Source organism: Arvicola amphibius, chromosome 5 (genome assembly GCF_903992535.2).
Source record: "Arvicola amphibius chromosome 5, mArvAmp1.2, whole genome shotgun sequence".
Lineage (NCBI taxonomy): Eukaryota > Metazoa > Chordata > Mammalia > Rodentia > Cricetidae > Arvicola > Arvicola amphibius.
The window spans coordinates 120,036,478-120,047,468 of record NC_052051.1 but is presented as its reverse complement, the minus strand read 5'-3'; the positions used below and the strand labels follow the sequence as shown (position 1 = coordinate 120,047,468).

Below are 10,991 nucleotides of genomic sequence, written 5' to 3'. Positions count from 1 at the left end.
TAATTAGTTTCCAAATACAAACATCTTGGGCAATTTTTCTTGTGTCCACAAACGGATCAAAAAGATGTGGTGTGTGTGTGTGTGTGTGTGTGTGTGTGTGTGTGTGTGTGTGTTTAAGATAGAAGTTCAAGTAGGCACAGAGTTGGTGTGCCCACGTAGCCGAGTTTTTCAGCCTTGGATGATTTCTATGACATCTGACTTGTATCTGAGTGTGAATCAAGTCCCAAGAGACGGCGTGACCAGGGAGCGTGTGTCCGTGTCCGTGTCCGTGCGTGTGCGCGCGACAAGTTTGGATGTGGACCTGGGACTGGAGCTGACACCGCATTAGGGCGGCGGAGTGGGGGATGGGGTGGCCGAGGAGGTGCGACTGGAGCGGGCGGGCGGTCCCGGGGGCTATCGGAGCCGGGGCTTCGGCTAGCTAGCTTGGCTGGTTGGGGACAGGCAGGAACCAGAGCAGCACTGCCGCCTCTGGCGCGAAGGCTCAGGCGCCTCCTCCCGCCCCACCACTGTGGCTCTGTGCACGCTGCCGGCCGCTGCTCTCTACAGCCTCTGAAGAAGAAAGCCCGGGAGCCGCTGTCGCTTAAAAACCATGGCTTCGGGTCGAAGGGGCTGGGACAGCTCCCACGAAGATGATCTGCCTGTGTATTTGGCTCGGCCGGGCACCACAGATCAGGTCCCACGGCAGAAGTACGGAGGCATGTTCTGCAACGTGGAGGGCGCCTTCGAGAGCAAGACATTGGATTTCGATGCCTTGAGCGTGGGACAGCGCGGCGCCAAGACTCCCCGGAGCAGCCAGGGCAGCGGCCGCGGCGCGGGGATCCGGCCAGGGGTGGAGGGGGACGCGCGCAGGGGTCAGGGTCGGGAGGAGAGCAGGGAACCCGCGCCCGAGTCGCCCAAGTCCGCTGGGGTAGAGATCCGGAGTGCCACTGGCAAGGAGGTCCTACAAAACCTCGGTCCCAAGGACAAGGTAAGTAATCGGGGCTCTTCCCTCCTCTGGTCCTCGCCCCCTTCCCCAGCCTTGGCCGCCATGGCCCAGGCACAACTTTCTTGCTCACACTTTACAAGGAGATGGGCGACTAGGCTCAGAAAAAAAGCCATCCTCCGGGGGCCCAGGTTTCTCACGTGTCTGCAATTGTCTCATCTTCCTGTGTGCACGGTAAGGGTCTCAGGCCTGGGTCGTGACCCAGGGATGCACCCCTGACCGGTTAGTTCTAGGTGGGTGTGTCAACCCTGCCAGTCTGGTTAGACTTGGGGATTCCTAGACTCTCTCTCTCTCCCTCTGATGAACTAACAGCACAATTGTTTTGGTGCCCCTTGGCTCTAGATTAAAACTTAACTCAGGTCAAGGGGGCAGAGGTCAGACTGATGCTAAGAAAATGGGGTCATCTCTACAGAGTGTGGATTAAAACAGAGAATGAAGAGACTTCTCTCCGACTTTTGAAACTTTTGGGTGTGGGGCCACTAAACACCCTAATCTTCGTGCCTCATTTCTGCGGTAGCATGACGTTTCACATCTGTGTTTATGAAGAGTGTATTTGTGTACATAGCTTGGCACACGCCTGGGTCTCATGGGATGCAGCTGTCTCTGTAAAAATATCACATATTTGAAAATAGATGGGGGTTTTAAGAGCACATAGTAAACCAGCACGAGCTGTCGGCCCCCTGCCGCTCTTACATGTGTCAAAGCTAATTTCTTCTCTGTCTGTTCTAGAGAAAATCTCAGGCCATGCTGAACTGTCTGAGGTTACTGGGACGACTTGTGTGTTTATTTCATAGAAAGTCAGAGGCAGGATTCAGAAGATTCAGGGCCGGCGGAGGTGTGGAGGAATTGAAGTTCAAACCATTAGGGTCTGAGTTGGGGAACAGTAGGAATCAGAAGCCCTCCGCCCAGTCTAGGTAATGGCTGCGCAACCCTCCCCCTCCCATGTATTATTCCTCACTAATGCCATCATGAATAATATCCTGCAATGGAAATGTCTGCTTCCCAGTGATTACCGTTAAGACTCATCCTGCTCTGAGCTGTTTTTCCATTAAAATGCAATGAGGTGGTGAAAGGCCAGCTTATCTCCCACTGCTTCAATTTTTGGTAGTTTTTTCTTTTTTCTTTTTTTTTAAAAAAAAAAAAAAACAAAAAAAAACAAACTTTTAAGTAAGTACTGCTACCATCCAGGGAAAGCAGGACCCGAAGCTAGCGCTAAGTGGAGAGGCCCTTTGTAAGGCATCCCTTGGAATTACTCATCTCCTTTATGGTTTTCACATCCTCTTCCAGTGTGAGACTCCTGTAGGCCGCCCACCAGCCCTTTTAGGGAAGGCGTCTGGTATCTTAGAATGATTTTGGCAGATTTCACAAAGGTAATTGCTTCTCTACACGTCTAACTCCATCACTCTTCACATGGTCCTTTCCTGGCATGAAGGGAGGCAGGAGGGTATGGAAAAGGTCAGAAGCAATTGCCGAGTCAGTATCGTCCCCCTTGCTGGAACAGCCCTGATGTCAGCCGGATAATATGCTTGGTGTGCAAGACTGAAGCAGGGCAGCTAGAGAGAGGGAAAATGTTCTTCCTTGAAACCAACGTTCTTCTGTGAAACCCAGCAATTCTCTCGGTTTTGCTCCCTCTCACGAGCTCTGTACTTTTGGCTCCTAATTGAAATATAATAATACGACTCAGAGAGCAGCAGGGTTTCAAGAGCTACATGGGTTTTTGAGTTCAGGCTTGCTGTCTGCTTCATGCAGGCCATGTTATTATCTCTAATTTCCTTTAATCACACTGTTTAAAAAAACACACAGAAGTTATCTAGCTCTGTACTTGAGGGTTATTCCCTTGAGGCTAGAGACTGTGTGTTTGGGTTTATCTCTGAGCCCGGGGCCCCTAGCATACTGGAGGTGTTTGAGATGTATTTGATACTAAAACTCCTTATTTAAAACATCTGTTTCATCAGGCTGATGCAAGATGGCATCTACACTGGCCTAAATACTGTTGTCGTCACGGGGGAGCCCATGACCTCATGAAGCAATTTCTCAGATTAGAAAGTTACCCAATTTGCCTGCCTATATAGTTTCTGCAAGTTGCTCTTGGTTCTCATCTTAGAAAAATAAGCATTTTCTTATTTAGAGACATTTTCAAAGATTTTAAATATGTGTTTTTTGGCTCTCATGTCTGTCTGAAAAAAGGAAGTGTAACAGCATAGTAAGAAGACTTGAACCTCAATGGCTCAACAAAACAATAACAGCCATTTTTCTTTTTCTGTACCTGCCAGTTGTCTACAAGTATCACAAGGGAAGTTCTGTTCATACTTGACCTTTAGAGATCACCTCCACACATCAGCAGTGGAAGGAGTCTATGGCTACTTGCACACAGACATAGAATCTTTCTTGCAGAAGTAATAAGTGTTATGGAAGCTCAGCTTTAATTGGCTAAAGCACATATGCGGCTTTAGAGGAACTAGGGAACTACATGCTGACCATAATCCTGTAAGACTAGAAATAATTTATAAATAGCTCTATCTGTCCATGAACTAGGGAGGGACTACGGGGGTTGAAGGTAGGGGAGCCTGCTTCATCCCCTCACTAATAATCTAACTTAAGCCTGTAACTAAGTCTTCTGCTCTTGGATTCCTGTCTACAAAATGAAAGCAGTGACTACTTCATTTATAATAAGAGCTTAGCATATATTCAACTTCATTTCTCTTTATATGCTTGTGGGCAATCACTCTGTGCACACACACACAAGTGCACACACACAAAGGTCTGTCTATCTGTGTGTTTCTGCCTCTGCCTCTGCCTTTCTTTGTGGTTTACTCTGTAGCCCAGGGTAGCTAGGGATGCACTTTGTAGTCAAGGTCCTTAAACTTGTGATGACCTTCCTGCCTCTGCCTACTGAATGCTTGGTCATGAGAAGTTTGCTGTATTGGTCTTGTTATCCATAGCTTCCTTACCTTCTTCCTGTAAGCGCATTCCACTGTTGTGATTTCTTTCCCAGGCTGTGGTGTGCTGTATAAGTTTTCTTCTGAAAAGACAGTGCCTTGGCTTATGCGCTGAACCTGGAGCTCCAGATGGGATGAAGCCATGGCCAAGTGCATTAGGCTGCTTCGTTTTCTGGATTTACATGCAGCATATGCTTGCATTGTCGAGATTACAGCTGGTGATTAAGTACCTGTGTCTTATTGTCTTCATATTAAGCTCCTTGCTACTCCGGCTTCCAGAAATTCTTTCTCTCAAGCTTCTGTCACACTGGGATGGCCCATTCCATTATTGTAGTAGGAGGAGCAGCGGGCTGCATCCTGCTGCCTGGCTAGCTTAACCCCTGAAATAACCACATGGAAATTGTATTAATTAAACACTGCCTGTGCCACACTTCCCTTCTTCCCAGCACTCTTTTTTGTCTACTCCACCCACCTAAGGGCTGCCCTATCAAAAGGCCAAGGCAGTCTCTTTATTCAACCAATGAAAGCAACACACAAACAGAAGAACCTCCTACACCACATTATGGTTCGGGTAAATTATTTTTTTTAAAAAAAGCAACCTATAGACTTTTCTTCCTTGTAGATTCAGCACTGTCTTAGCTCCCTCCGTTAGCTGATCAGTGCTTTTGAAGTTGTAGTCTCCGACTCAGCGCTACCAGTTTTATGCCATCCACAGACTTGATAGCATGAAACTATTGCAGGTATGAGGAAGTGAAAACAGACAGCAAATAATTCCAGATCCCATTTATTAGACGGTGAGTAGAGAGCAGCAGAATCTAAAATCAGACTTTTGTGATCAGCGCTTGTTGTAGATGGCGAGTGGCATTATCATTCTCATTTCAGTAGCTTGAGCGTTGTGCCAGCTCCAGGAATGTCACGATAATACCAAGCAAAGGCAGGTCTTTCACCAACACCAGTAGAGAACTGCTATCCTGCCGCTTGCTCGGTACTTAGAGAAGCTTTGGGAGGAGTCGCTCAACCCATGAGAACAGCTGATGCAAGATCCTTGTTTGTCCAAGTTGATCTAAATCTACTGTGAGATTATCAAGAGTGCTGGTAAAAAAAAAAAAAAAATCAAGATACATCTTGTCTCTGACATACTGATCACCACACCCCTCTTAAGGGAATGAGTGTTTTCAGTAAAGTCTGAATAGGCTAATTAACAAACATGTTTGGCGAAGAAAAATGTAAAAAGCTTTCTGCATTATACAGGGAATGCCCCATTTTTGGTGTCAGCCACCACAGAGCTAGTTTCATGATTCTAGACCTATATGTAAATGGTTATCTGAACAATGTGCTCAAACTTTTCTCATGATAGAAACTCATACAGCCAAAGTCTTTCAAGGCTGGCTCACATTTATAATATGACAGTAAGTGCATAGGAAAGCACTTTTAAGTAAAAATTGTGTATTCTTAAGATACTTTTCTGCCCAAGTGTAATTTTCAAAGCAACAAGAAAATTACCAAGAGGAGAAGAATTATGACACAGAGTCTGCAAGAACAAATGATACCTCAAAGGCTTTGTCATACAGGAAAATAAAGCCATGACACTTTGATTACATGGGTTTGTTCCTGACTCAATTCCAAAGGCCTTGGCTCATTGCTAGTTCCCTGTTTCCCATGTGAGGTTCAGTACAAGATGTTTCCCCTATGAAGTCAGCCAAGGCTCTGGGGGTAGAAGAGAGAATTTGAACAAAATAAGAAATGTGGACCCTTACTTTTTTTCATCCTGACTTTTAAGTGTTCAAATTTGGTTGGTGTTCCCTTCCTTGCCCTGCAAAAAGGATGGCCACTGGAAATAGAAATCCAGATTTACAAAGGTCCCTGGCTGTCAGTGCCCAAGCTCAGGAGTACACATGAATTAGAGAAGGGTACTCTAATACAAGAAAGGACATATGTTTCCTAGGGAACAGAGATCTTGCTTTCCCAGCTCACAAGATAGCCTTGAGTCCAGTGTTTCTACACCAGAAACTGAACTGTTTGAAAGCTCTCAGCACTCCTGGGAAGTTTGGCAGTGCGTTTTGAAGAACATACAAAACATGTCTTCTAAGTAATGCCGCAATTGGCAGGGTTCCCTCCAGCTAATGGTCTCTGGAAACTGGCTTGTGCTAACTGTTCTTATAATGTATAATATGGCTGCAGTGATGTCTGTTAGGGTTTCTGTCAGCAACTCCTGGAGCTGATACTGGTCATGATTTATTTCTGCTGGGCAGCACTCTGTAGAGGTGTCCCCCATGAGATGCAGAGAAAGTTTCCTGGAAGTAGCAAACTGACTGGGAGGAGTACAAGCTGAACCTCCACTTCTGCGGGGGGAGGCTAGAACTTTCTAAATTAAACTTCTGGGAAAATAATATTGAAATATATCTCTATTCTTCACGTGACCTCGTGGCATTTTGAAAAACAATTCAACTACATCAGGAGAATAATAAAACAGAGGTGTGGGGAGCAAACCAAACCAGAAAAGTTATTCACAGTCTCAACTTTCAGCCCTAACCAATTTACTAGCTGGAGTTTTGCCAACACATCTCCCTTTTCTCTGAGCTTTAGTTCCCTTCCTAAAATGGGATGGTGTTCCTGGTGGTGGTTATGGTAGTGGTGCATAAACTTTTCTGATTTGGAAGGTATTATCTAAGTATTTTTAGCATGTTTGATATTCTTTATACTTGTATATATATATATATATATATATATATATACAAATCCATGTATATATGCATTATATAATAAATACTTTGTTCATAGAGTATGTGAACTCTAAAATGCAAGCAACAATGGCAACTACAAAATAAGAGTGTCACAGGCAGGATAGATGGCCCAGTAGGTAAAGTGTCTGCTGTGCACGTATGAGGACCTGAGTTTGGAATGCAGTACTCAAATGACCTCCAGGTACGGTGGCATGTGTCTGTAATTGCAGCACAAGGACAGAGAAACAGATGCACTCTAAGGGAACCCTCACTAGCCATCTATCCAAATCAGAAATCAACTGCCAGCCTCCACCTTTGCAACACCACACACACACACACACACACACCACACACACACACCACACACACACACACAACACACACAACACACACACACATATACACCACACACACAACACACACAACACACACACAGAACACACACAACACACACACACACACACACACACCAAACACACAACACACACATACAACACACACACCACACACACACACACCACACCACACACACACACACACACGACACACACACCACACATAACACACACCACACACACACAACACACACACACCACACCACACCACACACCAGCCACACAGCTACACCACACCACCCACACCCACACGGACACACAACACACACCATCACACACAAGAACAAACACACCAACACACAACACACCAACACACAACACAGCTACACACACCAAAACACACTAACACACACAGTACAAACACACACAACCACACCACACCACACCACACCACACACACAAACACACACACACGACTCCCACCACACACACCCCACCACACACACACAACCACACCCACACCACACGACCAACACCACACAGCACACAACACCACACACAAACACACACCACACACACACACATACACACCAGGGTAAAAGGAGAGGAAGAGAAGAAATACCACAAAAGATACAAATATAACTCTCATTCCTTTTTCTCTTTACCCTAGTGGGTTTTGCCCAATCACTGGTTAGTGTTTGGAAGCTTGTGTCCTCTAAATCGAAGACACAGACAGAAGAGCTATGTTCCAGCATTGTCGGTGACGAGCTCAGTGTTGCCCAGTTCTTTAGTGATGGATGCTTCTTCCTGAGTAGTTTCTAGGAGAAAATTTCAAAACGGTGGAGCAGAAACATGTGTGAAAAGGTCAAGGGAAAATAGATTTTGGTTTGCGGTGTTCATCATTCTCAGTGTGTGGGATTGAACTAAAGAGGTCCAGTTTAGTCAGGTGGTTGTGGCATAAACCTGTAATCCCAGCACTCAGGAGGCAGAGGCAGGCAAATCTCTATGAGTTCAAGTTCAGCCTGCTCTACAAAGAGAGTTCCAGGGCAGCATAGGCTGCACAGAGAAACTCTTGTTTCAGAAAACCAACAAATAAAATTTAAAAAAAAAAAAAACATAAAAAAGAGGTCTATCTTTAAGATTCCCGTTTGTCTGTTACTAATTTATTCACAATTTTTTGAGTTCCAACTATACAGGTACACATGGAAAAACAAACGGATGCATTATACTATGTACTGGTGCATGTCTGCATTTCCTGTAATTCAGGAGGCCTAGGCGGGGTGGGGGGGGTTCCTTGAGGACTGTGGGACTCACTTAAGCATCGCACTGAGAACTATCTCAAAAAAGAAAGGATGTAAGGGAAAAAGACAACTCAGGTAAACAATTAGAAAACATTTTTTAAAATGCAAGCCTACATTTCTTCATTATCTTCCAAGAGAAACTCCTTGAATACAGTAGTGGTTTTTTTTTTTTTTTTTTTTGGCTCATCTTTGAATCACACACACACACATACACATTCACATTCAGTGGAAAGATGCAGTATTTCTATGCTCAAGTTCCTTTTTGTGTATACCAGAATTTGAATGTGGTTACCCCCATTCAGTTTGTACGTTAAAATCCACAACCATAATGTGACGGTTGTTAGGGAACCGGGCATTTAAGATATTATGTTCTCAGAGAAGAGCTCTTGTGAATGTATGGGATTCAGTGTCTTTGTGAGAAAGATCCCCAAAACTGCTTTGGCCTTTCTACAATGTAACACGGTCAGAAGGTTCATTCTAAAGTCAAAAAGCATGCCTTTGCCAGACAGGGAATCTGCCTTGATGCGCCACTTAAGTATAAGAAATTTAACTTAAGTATAAGTTCTTAACTTAAGTTCTGTTGTTTTAATGCCACATAGTTTGGAGTGTATTATTACAGTATGGTGAAATGGCAAAGCTACTCGAAAACAAAGAAAATCAAAACAAATGGCAACAACAACAAAACCCTAACAAATGATTACAGCCTCTTCAGGTAGAAACACAGAAACTCAATACCTTTCTGCCCTTATGGACACACCCCAGTCTTTCATGACACTACCCCACAGGAAAGTGTCACATAGCCCAAAATTGGCGAGGTTATCCTGATACATCATTAGCACCTAAAACTCTATAGTTCACAGTGGGATGTACTCTTGGTGTTGTAGATTCTATAGATTCAACAAATGTACAAACGTTTCTCTGTCATTCTAGCATCTTACAGAATAGTTTCCCTGTGCCCAAAATCCTTTGTGTTGTACCTATCTATCTCTACCTTTCCCATGATGCCTTCTAATCACTAATGATTGCACTGTTCCTGTTCCGTCTTAACCTTACTAGTGTATCAGATACAAGTCATCCTGGGGAAATTGGTCTAGGACCACCTGGACACTGACATCCATGGATATTCAAGTCCCTTAAGTCTGCTGTCTCTATCTGTTGGCAGGGGACTAGTGGATGTAGGAAGAAGACTGTAATTAGGATAATATGGTATCTATCCTTTCCATATAGAATTTTTTTTCACTGAATTATACAAATGTTATTTCCTCTGTGTCTTTTCCTGGTTGCTAACTCATTTCTTTTTAGTAGTGAAAATAATGTGTTGTTTGGCTCTTTCATAGATTATTTATTTTGCCCCTGAAAGGAATAGGGGTAGTTCCAAATTTTGGAAATTATAAATAAAAATACTTTACATATGTTAATAATTCTTTTAGAACAAACATTTTAATTTGGGGAAATACCAGGGGAAATAATTGATTAATCATTTGGCAAGTGTGTGCTGGGGCTGGTGTTAATTTGCATGCTACCCAGTCAGACTCTTGCTACTCAGAAAGTGCAACAGCTTTGGCAGTTGTCAGCCTTCTATATCTAGTAAGTGTAATGGCATCTTGTCATGTTAATTTGCAGCTCTCCAATGGCACCAGAATGACCTGAAGCATGCTTTGATCCGCAGCCTTGTCCCTGTGGATCATTTGTGGAAGTCTGTTAAGGTCTTTGGACCAAGTTTTAATTTGTTTGTGCTCATATTGTAGGGATTTAAGAATTTTTCCTGTTTTGAATAACAATCTATCAGACTTTTGCAATTATATGTCTTTTGCAATTATCTTCTCCCTTTGGTTTTTCTTCTTGCTTCGATATTATTGCTCTTAATGCCAACAGATCTCAGCCTACCAAGTTAGCTCTTTCATGGACTGCAAACTTGGTATTGTTTCTGAAGCACTGCCTCATTCCTAAGGTTGTCTGTATTTTCAATTAGAGTTTTGGAGTTTTCCATTTCTCATTTCTGTCTGTTCTGTTTGAAATAAATTTGTATGAATGAAGTAAATATTGTATATGTTTTTTCACATGGGTGTTCAGTTGTTTTAGCACCATTTATTGAAAAGACACTTATTTTGCTTCATTGTGTTGTCTTTGCCTCTTTGGAACAGTCAATTGACTATGTGTCAATCTATTTTTAGGCTATTGATTGAGATTCATTTATCAATATATTTGCTCTTTTGTCAATACCACACTGTCTTGATAGCTCTAGCTTCGTACTATGCTTTAAAGCTAGTTAGGGTTGGTTTCTTTACCTTTATTCTTATACTAAACATGCATTGATTATCTGGGTCTTTTCATTTCCATCTAAACTTTTTAGTAATTTTGGAATTAGTCTTGAAATGATTTCCTGAAATTTAGGCATGTTGTAGTTGTAATATATTGATAATTTGACAACAATGTGTATATATACAAAGACGAACAATTTGTTCATTTATTCAGCTTTTACTTCATATATTTCATCAACTTTCCTCATATACATCTTATAAACATTTTATTAAACTTACAGCATTTTATTTGGACAATGCTATTGTAATAACAGTGTTTTATTCAAGTCCAGATGTTCTATGCTGTTATATAAGAAAGCAATTGACTTTTGTTCATAAATCTTGACTTTTATGTTCTTTCTATCCTCATTAGTCCCAGGAAGAATTTTTGAGCAGCAATTTTTTTCATTT

General features: G+C 42.9%; 1 protein-coding gene across 1 annotated transcript in view; it reads left to right on the top strand.

Moving 5' to 3' along the window:
* The first annotated feature begins 447 nt into the window (after window positions 1-447).
* Window positions 448-10,991, top strand: part of Dpysl3 (dihydropyrimidinase like 3) — a 111,521-nt gene continuing 100,977 nt past the window's right edge. Inside the window, exon 1 of the mRNA XM_038329894.2 lies at window positions 448-967. Within this exon, the coding sequence (XP_038185822.1) occupies window positions 590-967 (378 nt within the window). The 5' untranslated portion in view covers window positions 448-589. The remainder of the gene's footprint in view (window positions 968-10,991) is intronic.